The sequence below is a fragment of the Streptopelia decaocto genome (assembly GCF_964273445.1).
Source record: "Streptopelia decaocto genome assembly, chromosome: 2".
NCBI classification, from domain to species: domain Eukaryota; kingdom Metazoa; phylum Chordata; class Aves; order Columbiformes; family Columbidae; genus Streptopelia; species Streptopelia decaocto.
The window spans coordinates 33,632,164-33,655,530 of NC_138655.1; the positions used below are offsets into that span (position 1 = coordinate 33,632,164).

At 38.8% G+C, this 23,367-nt stretch overlaps 1 protein-coding gene across 1 annotated transcript; it reads left to right on the plus strand.

Moving 5' to 3' along the window:
* The first annotated feature begins 371 nt into the window (after positions 1–371).
* Positions 372–12,695, plus strand: ELOC (elongin C). Its single transcript, XM_082046206.1, has 4 exons — positions 372–454; positions 8,738–8,795; positions 10,927–11,070; positions 11,700–12,695. The coding sequence occupies exons 2-4, from the start codon at positions 8,792–8,794 to the stop codon at positions 11,888–11,890; spliced, it is 339 nt and encodes a 112-aa protein (XP_081902332.1). The 5' UTR covers positions 372–454; positions 8,738–8,791; the 3' UTR covers positions 11,891–12,695.
* Positions 12,696–23,367: the final 10,672 nt, after the last annotated feature.

Here is a 23,367-nt window from a genome sequence, read left to right on the forward strand (position 1 = left end):
GAGCCCCAGGAACGCCAGCGGCATCGCTGTCGTGGGGACGGTCGGGCAGGGGAGACACCGGAAGCGTCCGCCCGCACAGTTATAAGCCGCGTACGGCGAGTCCCCGACTTGGGCCGCCCCCGGGGCCGCCCAGGAAGAGGCGCCCCCGAACAACTCGGCTCCGCCAGCCCCGGGGCGGGAAACGCCCCCGGGCAGCCCCGTTTCACCATCTCCCCCGAGCCGCCGGTAACATGGCGGAGCGGCAGCTCCTCCGAGAACTACGCGCCCCAGCATGCACCGCTTCCCGCGCACGGCATGCCGGGAACCGGGCGCCGCACGCCTTCCAGGCGCAGGGCGTTCTCCTCGGGCCGGAAGTGCCCTCTGACCTAGGCGGAAGTAGTTGTGTGGCAGCTGGCCCGACGCGGCGGGGGCCCTGCGAGCGGGGCGGAGGGAGCGGCGGGAGCGGCGCTGACGGGTGAGTGGCCGCGGGGGCCGGTTCCCCTGCCCGCGAGGAGGCGCCGCCGCCGTCCGGGGGGGCGAGGCGCGCGGAAAATGGGGACGGGGGAGCCCCCGGGGACTGCCTCTCGGAGGGGAGCGGCCTCGCCGTCCGCGCCGCGCTCGCCCCGCTCCTGGAGGAGGGGGGGGCTGGTCGGGAGCTGCGCCGCGGTGCGGGGAGGCTTGGAGGGGCCGGGGCGGGTCGGGGAGCCATCGGGTGTGTACGGAGGGGAGCGGTGCCAGGTGGGGGTTCCCCCGGCGGGACGGCGGCGAAAGGCCCATTTCTCTCACTGCGTGCGGGAGTGAAGCGTCTCCTTGAAATCTCGGCGCCGCCGAGAAACGGCGTTTTAATTAAATGTCGCTCTTAAACTTTTTCCGCCGTGAATGACGTTCACCCTGTTCCCACGCCAGACCCTCGAGAGAGGGGAAAAACTCAGGCTGAAAGAATTTAGGATGCACCCCCAGGGGTTGTTATACCAAGGTGGAAAGTGCTGGTTAAAGTGCGTTAGCTGTCATGGTCGACGAATGTAAGCAAAACAAGGTTGATAGCAAAGGGTGATACACTTAAAAGTATTAAGAAAAATAAGCTTTTGAGAACCATGTGTTCCTCAGAGGGACATCCTGCTTTAATATAAGGGAACTTTAACACAGTTAATTTATTGATGGCTTCCGATATGTGTGGGAGAATGTAAAGGGTTTATGCTAGCAGTTAACTTTGAAGGCCAGTTTAATCTTACAACATGTAATGCTATGTGTAGGAAGTTAATTGAAAGTGTTTACTACTGTAGATTGTGAGTTAACCCTGGTCTGGTAGAGAGGCTTAGATAGTCATAAGCTATTTGTTTACCTGGGTTTGCCGAAGATCACTTGCAAGAGTTCAGTTTGGAAGCAAGCCAGAAAAAACAGATAAATAGTCAAGTAAGAGACCTTTAGGGTAAGAACCACTTTGTGCTCTTATTTCTTAATAATCCCTTCTGTGCTCCAATTTCCTACTTTTGCTACATACAGAGGATGAAAAATACTGTTCTGAGAGAAATGTTTATTAACTGAGGTATTACTTAGCAGGGGAATACATGTTAATTGGTTCATCTATAATACCTTGGCTACCAGCTTTGCACATGTAGGGCACATCTTATACCTGGAGATCAGTCTTTTTAAGTGTGCTTAAGTTAGGCAAATAAAATTTTTGCTAAAATCTCTCACTAACATGGACAGCTTTAAGATAATCTGTAGAAACTTTCAGCACTTCAGCATTTTGTTGCTATTGTTGTAACACAGAAAAAATAATTTGGTATTTCTTTGTTCAGCACCTATTCTACTACAAAAAAATTAGGTAGCTTCATGTAGGCTTAATGTGAAGACTTAATATTGGTACAGTGAGGAGATCAAGTTGATTCTCTGAGGTACCTTCTGTCTCCCAGCCTTATATTTCTTTTGCTGTTCATGCCTCTGTCCCTTATGCCTTGTGTGGGGATAAATGAATATCTTTCAAAAGTATACTTAGCTTCAGATGTTTTATTGTGTTTTTGCAGTACTGAGTGTATGTTACAAGAAACCCTAAAGTTCTGTCATTTTATGACATGGGTTTTGTCAGATTAAAACTAAGGAATGTAGGTGTATTTTGACAAGTTTTTGTGCACATAGAAAGGTTCAGACTTTATCTTCATTTTGGGGTAGTGTGCATAATTGTAGTTTTCAATGAAGGCTTATAGTGGAAGGGCAGAAATCCATGACCTATGAGATTTTGCAATATACTAGCAGCATTTTTTCCCGTAATGGCACGAGATTTTAGGAAGAAAAAAGTAGGATCGCCCTACCCCTTTATTTAAAACAAACAAACACAAAACAAAAACACCCACAAAACTTTATTGAGAATTACTGAAAAGGAAAGTTTCCTTAGACAGAAGAACACCCTATATGAGCTCTTTGATACTCCATGCACAGTATCCTACCTCATCTACTGTTTACCTTAACTCACATTCACCTGTAATATACTTTCCTGTCACACTTGAGTGTGCCCTGCAACATTTGAATTTTAGTGCCTGTGAGTATGGAATAGTGAATCAGCTTATGTGGAAATCACGCCATTCTGGTTTTCCCTCATGTTTTTTTCTAAATATGCTTCAACACTTCTTTACAGTAATTATTATTTTATGTATACTGAACAATGAATACTAAGCTGAAGAGCAGTATTTTTGAAGTTAGGGTCTAGGATTAAGAATAGGGCTAGAATATATGATTACGCATTAGGAGGCTACTGTTTTAACACAGAACAGCCTTTGTTTGCTGATGAACTCTGACTGACATAAAAATGACACCCAGAAAAAGTCATATTTGGCTTCTAAACTAACCTAGGAATTGTGAAGGCATTTGTGTTATTTGCCCCACGTTTTCCAGAAATTGATAGCATTGAATACAGAAATGACACCAGCTGAAGCACACAAATGCCATGTGTGTTGCGGAGGAAATGAGTTGGAAACCATTTGCATTTCTTTGGACCAGAATCAGAGTTTTTAAAGAGTTTTCTATGGGATCAAAGAGTCTGAGTGCTTGAAATGTTTGCATAGATATAATTTTCTTGTGCTAACCAGAATAAAGCAATGGAGTTTTGGAATCAGTGCAGGGGTTGCATGTTTTGAGTTCAATTAATGTATGTCCTCCAAGTCTGTTCCATTTTCATCAACATACAAGATGTAAAAGGAAATTAGATTCTGGAAAGTTTGGGAAGCTTGGGAGATGAGCATGCAGCTTTGGGAATGAGGTGGGAAGGTCATGGACACTCTTCATTGTTTTGCTTGCATTTGATGGTCAAGAGAAACAGGAAAGAAATGAAACTAAACCCACTATACTATATTTTTTCTTAGAGTTGTAAGGATCTTTAAGTTTGTTACTGAGAGCACTTTCCTTGTGTCGGTAATTATCATGTTTTATGATACTTCGCTTTATTCTACCTTGTAGGTGTAATTATTCTAGCAACTTGTGCACATTTTTAGTTCTCTAATATCTAACAAGAATTTTATGTTTTCTGCAGCAAGAGCTTCCTTTTTACAGTGGTTGGGAAGTTTCTGTGCCAAGTATGCTGATTTTAGTTGTATTGTATTCTCCCTCATTGATTAAAAAGTGGCATATCCTTTTATGTAACCTTTCTCTTAACAAATGCAGGCTTTGCTCAACTATTTTATTTTATTTTATTTTATTTTATTTTATTTTATTTTATTTTATTTTATTTTATTTTATTTTATTTTATTTTATTTTATTTTATTTTATTTTCAAGGAGGTGAGGTAGGAGAACAATAATATATGTGCTTTTTTGAGATTAAAGGCAGGGAGTTGAGCTGCCTGAGTGGTAATGCCACATAAGTTTCTTGAAGGGGAAATGGAATCCTGAATGTACTTCTACAAAAATTAGTGGTTCTTTGCAGGAGTCTGAAATAGTCAGGTCAGAAATATATAATAAAAAAGGCAAATGTCTGAGTGTTCAGAAAACTTGGATTGTTCTCTTCCCTACTGCTGCATTGGTGTAGTCTTGGTGAAGTCAGACAGGGGCAGCTATTAAATGTGTAAAAGTAATTAAAATATAGGTAATTCTGAAGTCTCACCAAGTCTCTTTTTCTGTGTCTTGGGAAATGTTTTTGTTTGTATTGTTTTCATTATATAGAAGGAAAATATAGTTACACGTGTATTGGAAAATAGATCATAAGAAAAGAATTTCTGGTAAGAGAATATATGAGATCACTTGACTCTTCTGTCTCTAACCTATTATTTAATACTTAAGGGCATGCACTTGTCAAAAAAAAATGTGCAGAAAATTTCCCTTTTACTACACGCACAAGAGAGAACTGGCGTGTGGCAGGGACTTGTACATCCTTTGTCTAATTTCTGTGTGCATTTTTTTTCTGGTTTGGGAGGAAGTTAAATAGCAAATCAAGATTTCCATCAAAAATATATAAATCAAATATTGCAAGTTTTCTGTGCCAATTTTTCAGTGTATTTCTTCTGCTTTTCCCACTTTTCTGCAAATTTATGAACCAATAAGATAGTTGACTGAAAAAAAATAGGCTGTGGCTTGCGCATGATCATGTTGATAATGTCTCAGATAACTTAAGTGTAGTTGTTGGGAAGGAGATGCTTTTCACAAAATAATTTTGAACTGCAGTGTGTTCTAATCTTCATAAAGTATCATAACATACTGAACACTTCTTGATGCAGAAGAACAACCCATAGATGCTAACAGGATGTTATTACACTTTTGGGTTCCCAGGTTTCTTGATTTTCTTTCCTTCTATCCTCTTTGACTCTGTGATTTTTCTGTGCTCTCTGCTGTCCTTATTTTGTCAGGAGTAGATCTATACTCCTAATAGTATTCGTTATTATATTTTTAGATTTTTTCTTTTTGGAAATGATACATTGTTATATCAGAATAGAAACTGAGTGAAACCAAACTGTATCCCTTTTTTACATGTTGAGTGTATTATATAATGGATTGTATGATGTCTTTTTCATAAAAGCAGGTAGGCTTTCTGCATCTTTTACTTTTGGCAATAGAATGTTAGTTTTGTTCTATATTGGAACCACAATTGAATTCTGGAATAGTGGTAAAAATTTTATTCTTTTTTTAGTCAAATTTTCTTTGTTGGACTTAAACTGAAGAACAATCTTGGCATACTTCTGTTTATCCTTTTAATGAATTGTTATATTTACCTTAATTCCAGTTTTATTTTGCTAAGCTGAGTAAGGAAGACTAAATTTTTTTATACAAGAGGCTCTTTGGTTGTATCAATAGTGCCTTTCTGTAGTTCTTGTAATTAGAACATTTTTCTTGAAAACAGGAATTCAGAATCGTGTGTCATATCCCAGACAAGTTCTTGCTCATATGTATCAATGTTCATATTTCCTTATCTCTGTTGCAAATAAATCCTTGATGTGTCTTTGCCTTCCACCCCACTTTTTTCCCTCTCCCCTACGTAGTTGCATCAGTTTATTGTTGACCACAGAATGACTCTACTCCCAGATAACAAGCCCTGACTTCATGAAAGAAGCTTGCATTGGTTTTTAAGTACAGGAGCCTTGCACTTCATATGATTTCATTTCATGTGGCCTCTAGTATGCAATTTTTTAAGACCAGTCACTTGTGTGTGATACTCTGTTCCCCTTTTGTTGCAGTGCTTTCCACTTCTGTCTCGTCTAAATCTACCTATTATTTTCTGGCAGCATTGTTTTAAAAAAATTGAAGTTTGAGATAATTTTTGGAGGAACTAGTAGTTCTTTTCTAGTCCAATTGTTCTATGTTTACAACATTGTACTGTACTCTTATAAAAAGTTGTTCTCATTTTAAGATTACCCTCTTATCACATTAATTTAACCTCAGATGATTTACCGAGTCCAGATTGCATCTTGTTTGAGTTTCCTTTTTTCAACAAAATGACTGATTCGTTATTTAGATATTGGATTAGTCCAGCATATACTAAATATGCTTAAACTTACTGTGCTTTTATCCTGCTTTCCTTTTTAATACAATCAAATTCAGACCACTGTGCCTGATAATTTTTTTCTTTGTGTCAACTACTATGTTTTTTTTTTCTCTCTAATCATATGATAGCAGGCTTATTTTCTTTAAATGCTTATTGCAGTTTTTTGTGACTGCTTTAATATTTTGGTGTAGATATTTTTCAGTTCCCCACCTTCAGTGTATTAGCCTTTTCAAGTTAGGCTTGTACTTTGGAAGGTGTTAACATATTTGCATTCCCACTAACTCGCCTGTCTTTATTCCTGCATGGAGTGTCATTATTTGTATTGGAAAACAAGACACATTTTATCATCACCAGTACCTTCACAAAATGGTATCACTTCTTCTTTGTGTTTTTTTTTTTTAATTATTATTATTTATAAATCATAAAAAGTTTCGCTATTTTGCAGTGTAGGGAAGGGGTTTGTGGTTAGAGAAAGAAGTAGCACAAGTGATCCTCTTCTTTGAGGTAGAACTAATAATGTAAGGTATCCCTTCAGTTCTTGAGCAACAGATACTCTCCATTAAGATGCTTGATTTCAATTTACAAAAAAGTGTTGCAATAGGATGAAAGATCCCATTGGTTTTTATGCAACAATTGTTCCAGCATTGGAATGTGATTTCCTTGGGTGAGTTCCTGGAGTTATTGAAAATGGCAAAGGCATTTAACGCTCGATATTAAGGTATCTCTGTGACATTGTACACAAATTAACTCCCAAAAGGCGTTCTTGAATGTGTCTTATATTCAGGAAATTTTCATCTGCAAGATTAGAGGTGAAGATGTTCCTTATACCAGTCTGGAAATGTTTTATAAGATATTTCTGTGAAATCAGGATAGTTTTCAAAGACAACAACAATGTAAGTGGAGGACGAATTTTGCTCAATTCTCCACAGACAACTAAAAACTATTGGTTGTGTATGTGTAGTTTGAGGTGTAAGTAATAAAGTGCCTTCTTGTGAAAGCTAGAGGAAACATTCAGACAATTTCATATTCATAGTTATGAAATAAGAGAGATGAACAAATCTGCACCAGTGTTGCTGTTAAGAAGTAAAACTGTCAACAATACAGAAGAGCTGCATCTTCTGAAGAGATGCAGACATCTCTGTGAAACTTCCTGCAAGTCTTGCAGCTTCTTCCTCAACTTGTTTACTTTTTTTTGCTAAGCTTTTACAATAAATGTAGGAGGGAGGGGATGAGGGGTCGGCTCTGTTCTGTTTTTCCACACCTTTCACTCTGGGGTCCTTCTCTGTATTGAGTGATTGCAGTTTGTGCCTCTGTTGTTGTTCTTTGCTTTCCAAAGCAACAACATGGATTATCTGTATTCTTAACAGTCTCTTTACTGCCGCTGACCGACCCTGGATATCTGCATGGAAACTACCCAAAATCACTGGTGCTGTTTTCCTGATCCTGTGGGCAGAGAACAGTAGTTCATTGATTTGTACTGGGTTAATGTTTGGAGAGTAGCTGTTGACACAAAAGGAATTATAGGACAGCAGGTGGGCAGTTAGAATTTCTCTTCCAAAGTTTTATTTTCCACAGCAGAGATGCAGTTCAGCATAAACAAATATATGTTGTATCTGAATATACTGTATTTATTTTACAAATAAGTACTTCTTTTCTTCTAACTCTTTGGATTAATTTACATGGCAAAATATGTATGGTGCAAACTGCATGTGAATGTATAAGCTATGGAAGCTCCTGGTTAACTCATCATGTGAATACTTAGATTAAATGTCTGAGGTAGATTATCTTGGTGACATTGGTGGCTCTATTAGGAGGTATCAGTCTTCCAGGAAGGACAAGTGGGAGGCCAGGTATTTAATACACAGTGATTAGGTTGATCCTTGAGCCTTCTCCAGCCTAAACAACCCCAGCTCTCTCAGCCTCTCCTCATATGACAGGTGCTCCAATCCCTTGGTCATCTCTGCAGGACTTGGTTCAGTCTCGCACGTCCTGCAGAGCGCAGAGATGGACCCAGCATTCCAGTTGTGTCCCGCTAGTGCTGAGTGGAGGAACAGGATCCTCTGTCTCAACCTGCTGGCAACATTCCTCCTCACACAGCCCAGGGTGCTGTTGGCCATCTTTGTTGCAAGGGGACATTTCCGGCTCATGTACAACTTGGTGTCCACCAGCACTCCTGAGTCTCTTTCTGCAAAGCTACTTTCCAGCTGGTCGGCCCCCAGCTGGCGCTGGTGCTTGGGGTAATTCTTCCAAAGGTGTAGGGGTTTGTCTCCCTTTGATGAAATTCATAGGTTTCCTGTTGGCTCCTTTCTCCAGGTTGCTGAGGTCCCTCTGAATGGCAGGACAAACTCTCCTTCACACTTTCACAGTGTAGTGAACTGTTCTCTGACTTTTTTTTTTTTTTCTGTAGACAAGCCCTTCTGTCTCTTAAGTGCCTTTTGCAGTATATCAAAACCTGCTTCATTTACATCCCCAATGCAATTGCATAGATCGTGTCCATAGTGATAAAAGTCATAGGGCTCTTGAGATAACTCTGGCTTATAGTCAAGGGCTTTTAAAAAGCATAGGGCAACTACTTTTTTACAAAGTAAGTTAAAATTTAGAGATTCTTGAATATGGTAGGGATCTCTGGACAGCAAAGATAAGTTTCAAATGTAATGCTCATCAACATAGCGTGCTATGTATCATCACTTTCTTTTCTGAAGAGTGTTTATTATAATATAAAGGCTAATAACTAAAGCTGACTTAAGAAGTTGTACTTCTGACTGAAAATATTGCCACTTGTGTCTTTTCAGACGCTCCTATTGCAAAAGCTGCAGTTGTAAAGAAAATTTTTTAATAAGAAGAGAATGGGTAAGTTAATAATCTTAGACTTTTTTCTTTATTTCCTATAATGTGATGCATTTTCTGTGTTACATTGGTAGGGAAGGTAGATTGTAAGACTTCAAATGTTGATCTTGTCACTGTTTTTCTTGTAGCCTCAAAAATAAAAGGAGCTTCCTACAAATGTGTTTTAGGAAGATTTTCTGAAGTTCATTTGTCAAAGGGATTGTTCAGAGCACATGTATCTAACAATAAATTTCACTTGCTTGATATGATAGTGCTGAAAATGTTCATGCTAAAATAGGATGCCGTTAGGCCTTTCTAGCACTAAACTTTTAGATAGTGGACAAGAAAATTTTACTATGTTCTCGTTTAGATTTCTGTTGAACTAAGGTCAGCTGTTTGAATTCTGGCTTAGAGATCATAATAAGGGCTGACTTTTAATGATAAATAACTGTGTATATGTGTGTGTGAGCTAACTAAATGTCTGAAACTGTTGTATCTGCCTTTCTGCAAATGGCTGTTTCATGAAACATGATTGGACAGATTCTGGTTTTATCTATACTTTTAATGAATGTATTTTAGCACCTTTGTCACTGGTAGTAGTTTACTAAAATTGGCAATAACTACATAGTAATTCAATTTTGACTTCAAATTCACAAAGCAATTTAATTCACTGGGGGAATGTTATATTTGCTGTAACACTATATACAATGCAAGGTACTTATTCTTATATAATGGATATGATTTATATTCTTTGTTTTGTCAGAAGGAGAAACAACGCTATCAGTCAAATGTGAAGTTCATAGTCTGTATTTGTTTTATCTTCTGTACTTTTGTATGTGATCATTAGATACTGGCAGTGTATTACTTTTAGAAAAGTGTACAGAACTCTTCTGTTACACTTTAGCAAGCTGGAAGAACTTCCAGGACTTTCATTTTTTACTTTGTCAAGATTAATACTGTTCTGAGAATCAAATGTTATGTGCAGTATCAAATTCGAGTATTTTTAATGGAATTCTGGCAATACTTTCTATATTCGTTCTGGACTGCCTTAGAAAACACAGTATTTGAAAGAAGGCATTAACTTTCCAGTTTGAATTGGATAGAAATTAAGTATTTGGTGAGCTGGGGGTTGTTAACACTTTTTTTTTTTTCAGTTACTGCAGTCTTTATTACTTAAGAGTTTACAGGAGTGTATAGACCAACAACAGAGCTGGTCTCAATAGTGCTATGGTGTCTTATTGTGCTAAGCACTGTGTGGGCACAAAGTAGTCAGTGGTTCCATCCCAGCGAGTGTGCTGCCCAAATAGACAAGACAGGTGTGAGATGGGGAACATGTTAAGACTGCACAAAGTGAACAGTGCAGTGGTGGTAACAGTAATGTTTGGGGTTTTTTTCCAACTTTGAAAGACAGCAGTGTTAGGAAAGAATCAGTGAACACACAAAAAGGGAAGGGGGATAAGGGCTTATAGAGAAATAAGTATACAGTGAGACAAAAGGGAGAGAGGAAACAGAAAAAGCAGTCAAAAGTGCTGTGGGAAGAATTTCCAGATTTCCTTGGGTTTAGTGCTTTTGCACTTTCCCTGTTTTCTACCAAAGGTCACAACACAGGTGTGCACTAATGCCGTATGGTTGTGGGTCTATCTGTGCAGTGGAGGAGGATGAATCCTATTTCATGTCATTTCCTCAGTACAGAAATACTGACTGCTCTTAACTCTGCTTCAAAAAGCTCTTTTTTTTTTCTCCTTGCAATCTGTATCCTTAAATATTAGGTATGTATTTAGCTAACTTTTAGTAAGTACTAGTGTGATAAACATGGCAATAACCTTATGGAGGGAAGCAGTAGTATGTTCACTTCACTTGAGAATGTCTAAAGGAAAATTTCATCGCTATGTAGATCTTAGAAATGTGTCAGAATTTGGTGATAGATGTTAATAAAAAAAATCCTACTTTTTGAAAAATTCTTACTTTAAAACAGATTGCTGAGCGCTTCAGAGAAGTCGTCTTCAAATACGCAAAATGCTTCTGTCTTATTTTTGGTTGTATTGGGTTGTTCTGCTGTCTGCAAACATAGTCACAGAAAAGGCTGCAGTTTGCCTTCTTAATGATGTGAATCAGTCATTGGGTTCTGAAACTGTTGATCTGTTTTCCGTTATAGATGGAGAAGAGAAAACATACGGTGGGTGTGAGGGCCCGGATGCTATGTATGTGAAGTTAATATCCTCCGATGGCCATGAGTTCATTGTAAAAAGAGAGCATGCATTAACATCAGGAACAATAAAAGCTATGTTGAGTGGACCAGGTAGGTACAAAAGATTTAGTACCTTCATGTCCTTTGTTTTCACTCTTGGACAGTTTGAATTTGTGTCATGCAGTGAGTGAAAGTTGGAATAAAACATAACTTTTCCAGATGCTGACTAGTTCCTGTTTCCAGTGAAACAGTCCACCTCTGTGGACTACCCAATATATAATTTGTCTCTGGTTTTCCACAGTTAGCAATCTACAGTGTTATTACTACTAGTTTCCCGTGGTATGAGAACTTGAGGGTATTACGTGAATTTTATACAAAACAAGAGTTGTTTTTTTTTTTCGTTGCTACTTCCATGGTGGAACTTTTAGTACTGCATCTGGCTCAGATGAAATTAACTTTCTTCATAGTTAACAAACAAGCATCAGTAAAATTCTGGAGTAGTTGTTCATAATATTGTTTATAGGCTGCAGCCAGAATAAAGATTTTGTAATGCAGTGGATCTTAATGTTATTGAGGCTTGTGAATGTGACACATCCTGCTTTACACTGAAGAATCTAATACCCAGGAATATGGGATTTATGCAAGTTTGTTTAGAATGTGTTTTATTAGTATGGTAAAGCATTTCATTTTGCAGTGAATTGAGATTGTGATTTTTGGTTTGATGTTTTGTTTTTCTACAGGACAGTTTGCAGAAAATGAAACAAATGAGGTGAATTTTAGAGAGATTCCATCCCATGTCCTATCCAAAGTATGCATGTATTTCACCTACAAGGTCCGCTATACTAACAGCTCTACGGAGATTCCTGAATTCCCAATTGCACCTGAAATTGCACTGGAACTTCTGATGGCTGCAAACTTCTTAGATTGTTAAATAAAATAAATTATAATTAAAAAATGTAAAACTTTTTTCAGTATTTAATACATGTAGTTCAGTTAGTAACTTTTTTTCAGATAGCATGTTGCGTGTGTGCTATTGAGAACTGTAAAGTTCACTGCAGAGGCAGTTGCCTTCAGTCCTTTTGCATATAGCAATCATTCAGTTGAAGTTTGTTTTGCTGCTTACACAAATAAGGACCTTTTCACAAACTGAGACAAATAAACAAATATGCCAATTAGTAGATGGCTATGCCTTATCCTTTAGGTGTGGTAGAACTTTCTTTTAATAAAATGACCATAGAAAATACTGGAGTTTAGTCTAACGCTCTCTAAAAAGTAATTATAGTTAAATATGAGTAGCTGTTTAGGGTTTCTAACTTTCTCTTATTAAAGTTTCTAAACATCTGAACTTAATCTCCTTTGTAAGATAGCTGTCCTTTTGCAAAGTTATGCTAACTAGATTAGAAGTGTCCTTCCTAGGGTTTGTATACTGATAGCGATATTCCATCTAGGTTGAAAGTGGAGTATGTAGAAGAATGCTTAAGGCTTTTAATTTAAATCACAGTATAAACATGTGTAAAAGTGTACTTGATACGTTTTTCTTTTATAACCTACGTTTTCCCCGTTACAAATTACAAATATTCAAGTCACTTGTCTGTACAGTAAGACAGTGATCCTACTAACAGTGGCTTTTAAGGGTAAAAATAACTTACAATCTGTGTATATTATCTTATGTATAACATATAAGGTTATTCTTAATGTACTGTCACTTGACCTGATATGGATTTTATATGGTTTCAGTTATGTTTTTTTCCCCATTGTTGTGACTGGCTCTGTAAAGTGTGTATTTAATCTTTAGCATAATAACCATTTAAATTTTCTAACGTAGCAACTGAAAAGATAGCAGTTATCCTCAACTTCTTCCTTGAATCCCCAGGAAAAGACCCTGAAATGTCAAGGTCTTTTGTATTTGAAGGAAAGGGCATTAAGCAGATGTTTAAGGAGCTGTTTTATAAATTTCATAGGTATTTCCAATGTTTTTACAAATATTTTAGGGGAAAAGGCAAGCCACTGACAATACTAGAGTGGAACACATAATCTCTTGGTAGTTCCCGCTGGTGCTTGCCCATACTATGAGTTCTTTGTTCAAAACAAGTTTCCATAAAGGAAAAAAAAATAAACTTGAGACAAGAAGTTGCTTTTTGTTCATCCACAGCCTGAAGAACCCAAAATAATCTGTAAATGAGAATAAAACTAATGCATCGTGAAAAGTGATGCAAGTAAAATGTAGTTAGCATTTCCATCAGCTGCCACTGCTTCAGCTTTGTTTTGATCAAGAAATGGTTCTGGTCTTTTATGGGAAAATCCTGCTGACAGATGGTGGGACCTCTTTATTGATATATTAACTAATGGTGAATTTAGAGGGCTGAAACACTCCTCTAAACCTATTTGCCAGCACAAATACAACTTCGAAGGGTTTTTTCCGGACAAAGGCTGGTAACTTGCATAGACCGTGCAGTCTGCCTGTGGAAGAGTTCAGTTCCGACAAATGAAATTTTACTCTGGGCTTAAATGTACACCTGATAGACAAGCTGACATTTGTCAACGTGGTGATAGATTAGTTGACATTTGTTCACATCACATACTTTGGCACAATTTCTTGTGTTTAATGTGGGGATGTTTATGACTAGATAAGTTTTGCATGGTAAAGCTGGAGTGCATTGCAAGGTGATTGTCTGAAATCCTATGTTTGAGCACTCTGGTCAGGGCTGTTAGTAACTCATTTTTGAGAGCACTGAAAGGATAAACACAAACCAGACAGACTCTGTTATGCTGCTTTTGTTAGAGCCACAAGGAATACCCTAAAAGGTCAAGGAATACCAACATGGATATTTTAGTCCTAAGTACATTTCAGTGTGAGTGACTCTTAAGTCTTTAGCCACTTTTAATAGTCTTGAGGTTAATGATTTAATGTTCAAAATTATTTAGTTCAAAATTGAAGTTAAAAGGATGTCACTTTCCAGAATTTTTTTCCTTTTTTTTTTTTTCCCCTTTTTAAGTAATCTGTTAAAATATGTTGCATTTTCTGATTCCATAATTCAGCAGTAAGGTAAAATAGCTGGTTTAGTTCTGAATAATACTTTCATTGCTTTTCCTTCAACTTAATGTATCATACAGTAGCTTTGAACACTCAGGAAATGCAGTAGTGCCCTAGAGCGTACTATTTGCAGAACCACCGGCTGTTAAGAAAACTAACCTGCAGATTTCTAAGGGGCGGGGGGGGCGCAGGGGCAGAGGGAATTAGTGCAATTTCCATGACAGTGACATGGGTGTGCTATTATCAGACAATTGGAAACTTACCACACTTAACCCGAGTTCTAAATAAATTTCAAAACTGAAAATTTTTAAACCTGTGTTTCTATTGATTTTTGACTTCTTAGAGCAAGTATTCATATGTAGAGTCATAGTTTTCATGGTTATGTGGTGAACAAATTTCTAGTCTAATTAGTATTTGGGTAATAAGTGGTGAAACTGCATTTACTAAATTAAATATATTTTTTGTAGTTCTGGGGAGTTTCATAGATTTGAAGTGTTTAGATATCTTTTCGCTCCTCTGAATTACAAGTATGCGCTACTCTCAGGAACAACCAAGAATGGTATTCCTGAACAGCTTTGAAGAGGACATTCTGAAGGTGACACTAGGCTGTGTGGTACGGTCAGCACACTGGAGGGAAGGGATGCCATCCAGAGGGACCTTGATGGACTTGAGAGGTTGGCCTGTCTGAACGTCATAAACTTGAACAAGGCCAAGTGCAAGTTCCTGCACATGGTCTGGGGAAATCCCAAGCACAAACACAGGCTGGGCAGGGAACAGATTGAGAGCAGCCCTGAGGAGAAAGACTCAGGAATGTTGGTTCATGAGAAGCTGGCAACGTGCGCTTGCAGCCCAAAAAGCAAAATGTATCCTGGACTATGTCAAAAGAAGTATGACCAGCAGGTCAAGGGAGGTGATTCTTCCCATCTGCTCTCGTGAGACCCTACCTGGAGTTCTGCGTCCACCTCTGGAGCCCCCAACATAAGAGAGACATGGGACCTGTTGGAGCAAGTCCAGAGAAGGGCCACAAAGGTGACAGAGGGCTGGAGAACGTTTCCTAAGAAGACAGGCTGAGAGAGTTGGGGTCGTTGAGCCTGGAGAAGGCTCCAGAGAGACCTTATAGCAGCCTTCCAGTACCTAAAGGAGACCTACAAGAAAGCTGGAGAGGGACATTTTACAAGGGCATGTAGTGCTAGTGCAAGGCATAGTGGCTTTAAACTGAAAGAGGGTAGATTTAGATTAGATATAAGGAAAAGGAAGAAATTCTTCACCATGCTGATGGTGAGGCCCTGGAACAGGCTGCCCAGGGAAGCTGTGGATGCCCCAGCCCCAGAAGGGTTCAAGGCCAAGTTGGATGGCACTTTGAGCAACCTGGTCTAGTGGAAGGTGTCCCTGCCCATGCAGGGGGGGTTGGCACTGGATGATCTTTAAGGTCCCTTTCAACCCAAACCATTCTATGATGCTTTGATAAGATTTCAGGTGCCCCATAATACTCCCTTTTACTTAGTAAGCTAGTCCTGTATCTGGTGGTTCAAATTTTAAACTGAACCACTGATTTAGCCATACAAACGCCTAGGTTCTTTACTAAGTGATGAGAAAAGTCTTGCTGGGTTATTGTTTTTCATCATTTGAGTGTGTGTAAGCTGCTGAAGGGGTCTCTGATGGTCTCCAACGTGAAATAGCCTATGCATCCAGAATGATTGGAACTCTGCTTCACAAGACATGAAAGTCCTTTTTAGTTCTGAGGTTGAAGAAAGGCAAATTCACCATCAAGATTCACCACACCATTGGATTCAACAGCTGCGTTGATCATGATGTCTAAAAGGCATTTCTTAATTAACAGCAGTAAGTCATTTGTTGCTTCTGTGTTTTATTGCTGTATATCATATTTCACAGGCATAAGTTGCAGCAGTGGCTATTTTTTTTCACCCTTTCTTGTTACTGTTCCCATTGAAAGGGGTTTCCCTACACCTGCCTAAGTCTGTTGTCTTATTTGATAAAGAGGACAAGGAAATTAATGGGGCAGGAAAGTTAACTTTACAGCCTGTGTTTTGTGTCCCTAGTTCTATTTATTTTATTTTTTAAGTTTCAAATGTTACACTATAATTTAAAAGAGCAACAGCTACTGCAGAGCCAACAAAAGTACAGTGTTAACGTGTAGATACTAATGAGAAATAGGAGGTTTTTCTAGCTGAAAACAAAGGGTAGAGGCAGTGGTGTAAATTTAATTTCAACAACTGAATGACAGAAAAATAGTAGGAACTCACCTTTTTAAGACTAAGTGGATTTGGAAGTTAAACTTATGCTGGTTTTTAAAGACCAAGCTTTGCAATTAGCAAAAAAGGCATTTGGTAGCTTTTCCCATGAAAAAGAAAATAAACTTCGAAGGAATTTTTTGACAAATAATAAACTGGATTGGAGTTGGATTTATTTTTAAATGTAGCTTATAAGGTGGCAATTTTATGGGGAGATACCAATGCTGTGAACTCAATGTGTTACACAACGATTGGATGAGCTAAGAAAGAACACACAGTAGATTTTGTGATTATTATCAGTCACCTATGAAGCTTGTTTGAGTGTCATCCGTAGGGCAGCACAGAGAAAAGAACGTCAGCTTCTATCAGTTCAAGTTTAGCAAGTGTTACGTGTCACGAAATAAAGCTTTGAGTATGTTACATCTAAAACATAGGTTGTGGTGCAATCACTGTTCTGTGGGAGAAAGGTCACTGAGATTTAAAAACAGAGGGAAAAAAAAGATCTTTTTCTCTGTCATTCCCATGTTACTGTTTTATGTTTACAGAATACAGGATTTTCCTCCCACGCTATGTGGGAGGAGAATCAGAGATGCAAGATCATGATTGTTCTTAGACAAATGGAGCACTTAAATGTTTTATCCTACTGAACTTGGGTACACAGTTTTCAAGATACTAATCATGTAATGTTTCAGAGCCTTGCTTGTTGGGGGTAATACTGGAAAATTAAGTTAAAATTGCCACTGAAATATGGACTGCATTTTAGACTGGTGAAAGTAACAACTTGAGAGTTTTTAGATAAATTAAAATCTTACTGTACAATGCTAAATTCACTGGGTTTTCAGGATAGTTTTGTGATGTGAGTTTGTTGGGAACACAAGCATGGATTAATGCTACTCTATTTATTTGTTGCAAATTTCTTCCCTCAAGCAGAAGTTACTTTAAATTTAAAGCAAATACTGCTTATTCCTTTAATGTTCATTCAAATTTAAAACTGCCTTTTCAGGTGAGAATTCATAGCTATGGCTTTGCTTCCCATGAAAAAATACTACTGGTATTTTGCACTTAATAATAGAAAACCTTTCTCTTCAAAGTCAACACTGGGAAAAAAAAATATATATATATATTATATAATTTGTGTCTTAGGTCACTAAAAATTCTTATTACTCTGTCTAGTGAAACAATGGGATACTTGTTATGCAGGTTAATTCACTCTCACGTAAATAGTTCTCAGTTTTGGCTGGTATCACCCAACCTGAAAAATATCTAGAATCTAAATGCATTTGGCACAAAGGATTTAACTTCTCTTTTTATACAGGGAAACACTTAGACATTAGCATACTACATTGACATATGTTTTCCAGAAGTGGCAGAATTATTTGTAGTAAACTACTTGAAACATGTAAATGACATTTCAATATTGCACTAACATTTAAGCTGCTTTCACATTTGTCATAGAGCACTTCAGTAATTGAAAGTATTTAGTCAAGTAACTGCTTTTCCATTGTGCTTTCATCATGTAGGTGCGTTTCATGGTACTCATATCCCATATTAAGTCTTGTCTTTCCCGAGGGACATTAAAGAAACAAATGTAAACCAACAGGTTGGACCAGAGTCACCTTGGTGTACAGGCCTGCGAAATGCAATTCTGCAAGCTCTGCAAGTGCCATGTGGGCTGCGGCGCTGGCAGCGCGCTGCCCGCTGCTGTGTGCATGGGGGGCATTTGCTTCTCATCCCTCAGGAGCTGTGGCAGCTGATTGCACAGCTCTACCAGTTACACGAGAAGCCTCTTCTCCGGCAAATTTGGTCTCTAGCAAAACCAAGCAGTCATTTCTGTGTATTCCTAATAACCAAATCAACTAAGTATTTATATACTTCTTGGTCTTACCTGAGAAGCCTTCAGTTCACAGTCTTCAGAGGTAAAGTAAAATTACTAAATGATAATTATATTTGAATCTCACAGGTATTATCACTGAGCAAAGTCTGAACCCTGGTATTTGAGAGATACAGTAATCAACCTGCTTACATGGGATCTGGAAAAGGATCTTTTTATGTGGCAGCACTTTTAATAATTACATAACCTTGCACTTTTTAGTGTATTAATCTATTTAATAGAGTATAGGTTCTACACAAACCTCATTTTTTAATAGCTTGTATCTTTATAGGTATTTATCTTTACAGCATTTAAAAGAGTTAGAGGACTACTGGTGCCAAAAATCATAGCTTGACAGTTACTATAAATTGGTAATTATGGCATATTACTAAACCAGGTAATTCCATTCTGTTCCCTGGCCACATGTCCTCCTTCCCCTGCAGTAATTGTAACAACTGTGTGTCCACAGAATAGGAGAGATTATTTTTCTTATCGGATGGAAAATTATTTTGGTAGTTTAGTCTTCCTGTGGATAACCTGAAAGCCACAGATCACCCAGTGGCTGCAAAATTGTCAAATCCTATACAAGATGAGAAATGGAAGCACATGACATCCATAAACAGGATGACCCTCTTCTGCAGATGCTGCACTTGGAGAGATCAACAATAAGGTGAAACTTTTCCCCCAGCCTTCATTCATCCCTTTGAAAGTCTGGAATGTCCATTACTATGCAGAACTAAGTAAGATACAAATGGAATAAGCCTCTGATGAAAAAAGCTACATTGTCACTAAAGAATAAAACAATAGTAAAATCTCAATGGGTCAAAGACATCTTGCAAATTTAGGGTGTTCTTCATGTTTAGCTATGTATACAATTTATTTCTTTAGTATTCTCAGTACAATCTTATCTTGGTTTGATTCTACATCTTTTACTTGCGTGATGCAGACAGCATTTCCTGCAGGTGCATGAAGCCTGTGTTTATCAGAAGATCTCTGTTCCACAAACATTTTAAACTCAGTACCTTTCCTGAGACTGGCAAGCAAGAATGGAAGGAGAAGTTGCCCCAGTTCCTCTGAGAGGTACATAGTCCTCCAAGCTGGTGAGATGCAGTCTCCTGGCACTGCATGTTATGCTTGCTATGCCACCGGAGTAACAAGGGGACGTTAATGTGATAGTTGACTTCTGTGTGAGAAAGCTAAAACGTATAGTGGACGTGGACAAAACAAATCAAGCTCTTGTGCTGTTACAGTGGCAGAAATTGTAAAGAAACAGGCAGTAATAGTTCAGTATACAGGAAAAAAAAAAAAAAGTAACATTTGAAAACATTATGGATAATGGAGGGAATAAAATATAAAATTATAAGGACCCTATTCAAACATATTCGACCTTTGTGAATCTGGCTAGATACATCAGAAAATTATCAAAGAAATGCAGTTTGAGCACTGGCTGCATTTTTTCTGTAAATGTAAAATAGTGCAAACTCTGAAGAAAAATGGATTCTTAGAACAAATTCATGAATATTTACAGAAACCTTTTTAGTAGGAGGTACAATTTTCATGAATTGCTCTATATGTTTTTGATATATGAGTCATGATCATGTACTTGATCAGATCACTACAACATAGCTTCTGAAATAATGAACATAACAGATAAAATTCCTCCTACCCCTAGAATTTTGAGTATTTCAGAACTAGGACTCCAATTTTTGAAGTCTGTGGCAAAACTTAGGTTGACTGGTACAGGATCAGGCTACATTAGCCAAATACTAAAGCTTGCTTTTTTTAAAAGCAAACAACTATTATGTTCGCTACCTCTACACCTGCAACAGATTAGAAAGGGTTAATTGCAAAAGTGTTTTGTTTTACATTTTGCACAGGTAAAGGTCAATGCTGAAATGAACAGCAAATTACAATGTACCCAACTGCTTGTGAAATCTACCCACTCTGGAATTTTGGGCCTTTCATTGTTGAGATTACTGAATAACTTCAAACAAAGAATACTATAAGCCACCACAAAATCAAGAATGGAACTGTTTTAAACGAAGAAAATACCAATATTCATACAAATTCTTTGTGGTAGTCTGCTAATAATGTTTCTTATTGTGCTCAAGAGATTGAATCCCTATAGCATTATGCACTGTACAAAAACAGCTACTAAAATCACTCTCTGCAAGCCAGGTTACTGAGACACGGAGAAAGGAAAAACAAAAACAAACTGACCAAACAAGAAAACCCACAAACAGACAAAAACACAATAAAAAAACCCAATCAACAAAAATTCTCCAGCTGCCTCTATTCCCATGATGATGAGCTAAAAATGTTGCCCCTATATATTATGCAATTGCATGACACTTCAAAGAACAAAGATGTGAAAACAGGGATAAAAGATACCCTTAGTAGCCCTGTCAGAATAAATTCTAAGTGAATTTTAGGGATGGGGGTGGTTCTGATCACAAGTTTCAGCTGCAGAGTAATGCTTCAGTTTCCTACAGATCCAGTTAAGATGGGGGGATAGTAATTAACTTCTGCTTTATTGTCTATGTAAAGGGCAAACTATTCCTTGCTTATCATGCCTGCTGTCCTCAGGAATGGGATTTGCAGCACAGGTGAAGCTGTGTCAGTAAACAGTATTTTACTCCAAAATGTGGTAGATGCCTTGTTTTTAACGTTGAAAAGCTCTGTGTGACAGGAGAAAAGACTTCTTCAACACAAGGACAGTTAAAAGCTATGATTTTTTGCTGAGGTGGCTTTTTGTGCAGAGATAATTTTTCTTCATTACAGAGTAAAATCATATTTGTACTAATTAGAGTTAGCTTAAGACTACAAAGCTGACCTTTTAATACAAAACTAGCTTGCAGTCTGTGAAGCATGCTGGCATTCATAAGCTTATGTCTTCTCATCTGACCTTCAACAGGGTTATCTGGAGCAGGGTTAAGAAACTGAGTATCATGCATTGAAATCAGTTTTATTGCACTGAGATTACATCAACATGAACAGCCAATATGTCCATGTTTATAGCTGAACACATGTCCATTGCTTAAACTTGATGTTCTTGTTATCTTTGTGGCATATGGCATTAAGAAATGTATTTTAGTTTAAACATATGTTTGGATCACGCAAAACAACAACATCTAGTAAAACAGAAATACCAATGTTCCACTTAATGCTGTAACAGCCCAAGTTAGTTCTGAAGAGCTGCAGGAAAAAAGAAACTTCTACCAGGTCTTAATGTCTACGTAATGCAATAAATCCTCTGCAACCTCAATGGTGGTGTGAAATCATACATAAATACTGACTTCCAAGGAAAAAACATGGCAAGACTCTCCTAACTCATTTAAATGAGTCAGCAGAACAATGCCAGCTTGCACAGCATCAGAAGCCCACAGTTTGTGACTGAGAATTGAGGTTGAATTTACAAGACGAAAAGTAGAGTATTTGGCTTACATCGCGACACTTTTTCCATCCTTACTTTTGGTAGGCTGGTCTCCTTTCCCATTCAAAAATCGGCACATACCCACAATTCTGTCATCAGCAAATTCCTGCAAAGCCAAGAGGCTTGTTCCCTTTTGCAGCTACCTCAGAACAAGGACACCCCTGCTGCCTTTTGTTCTTCCCTTTAAGCAAACTCCACAAGTTTGTACACTCACTTTGAAAATGGCAACACTGACACTGGATACAAGTTGGAAGCTGCTTTTTGTCTTCCTCCAGTTAGTCTTTTTCAAAGTTGAGGATACATAAAAACTTCCCAGAAGGTAAAGCTTACAGGTGGAAGTAGTATCTTGCATTGCACTAAATAATATGATTAAAGAAGGTAGGGAGGCTTTCAGATGCACAACTCTTCTTAAGGTCTAAAATTAAAGAAGCAGATTTCAAAGGTAAATACAAACTGAGAACAGTTGTTCAATAATTTAATTGGATCTGTATCAGGCCATCTCTGAAGGAAAAGTCAGGTGCTACCCATGGAGCAGATGTGACCCAAAGGGATTCTTTAGCATCATCATAAAGTGAGGTGTGAAGGCACAAACGTACTCCAATGTTTTCAGCATCTGCAGCAAGACCAGTGGGGAGGTACAAATTATAATGAGCTATAGAATCAGTATCTCTATTAAATCCTTGTTTTTGCATATCCACTAGAATTATTAGTTTTATAGGTTCGCCTTTGGAAAACCATTTTGTAAGTTTATCTTGAGGATTTTAAGTCTGGAATACTATAGCTGGAATAACAGCTTTACGAAAAATAGTTTCCTCCAGTTGCTTAATTTATTGACTGCATGCAGGTTGCTTCTAGTGAGTGGTGCTTGTTTATTTTCATCTACACAGTCACCACAGAATAATCCAGTGCAAAGGACAAAGAAGTTCCAGTGCAGGAAGGGAAAATGTAGAATCCAAAAAAATGGTCACATTTAAAATACACCCATGCTCATTTGAGCATGTACACCACCAGAGCACCACAGAATCACAGAATGTTAGGGATTGGAAGGGACCTCAAAAGATCAGCTAGTCCAATCCCCCTGCCAGAGCAGGAACACCCAGATGAGGTTACACAGGAAGGCGTCCAGGCAGGTTTTGAACGTCTCCAGAGAAGGAAACTCCACAACCTCTCTGGGCAGCCTGTTCCAGTGTTCTGTTACCCTCACCATGAAGACATTTCTTCCCATATTTAAGTGGAACCTCCTGTGTTCCAGTTTGTACCCATTGCCCCTTGTCCTATCATTGATTGTCACCGAGAAGAGCCTGGCTCCATCCTTGTGACATCCACCCTTTACATATTTATAAACCTTAATGAGGTCACCCCTCAGTCTCCTCTTCTCCAAACTAAAGAGACTCAGCTCCCTCAGCCTTTCCTCGTAAGGGAAATTCTCCACTCCCTCAATCATCTTTGTTGCCCTGTGCTGGACTCTCTCCGTGAGTTCCCTGTCCTTCTTGAACTGAAGGCCCAGAGCTGGACACAATATTCCAGATGTGGTCTCACAAGGGCAGAGTCGAGGGGGAACAAAACAAAACAACAAAATCACATGTAAAGTCTGAAGAGCTGTGACAGAGCAGCAGGCAAAGCACAGGGACACGACTCCCGCGGCCAGGAGAGCAGCTCATCCCCGCCAGCTGCAAGTGGGCCCTTCCCCCGTAGCAAACCGGCTCAGGAGCCCAAGGGGCGGAGCGCGCCCGGGGCCGCTGCAGGTTCCGAACCCGCGTCCCTACGGGGCCCCGGCAGCCGTGAGGAGACGCAGGTTCCCCGGGCAGCGGGCAGCCCC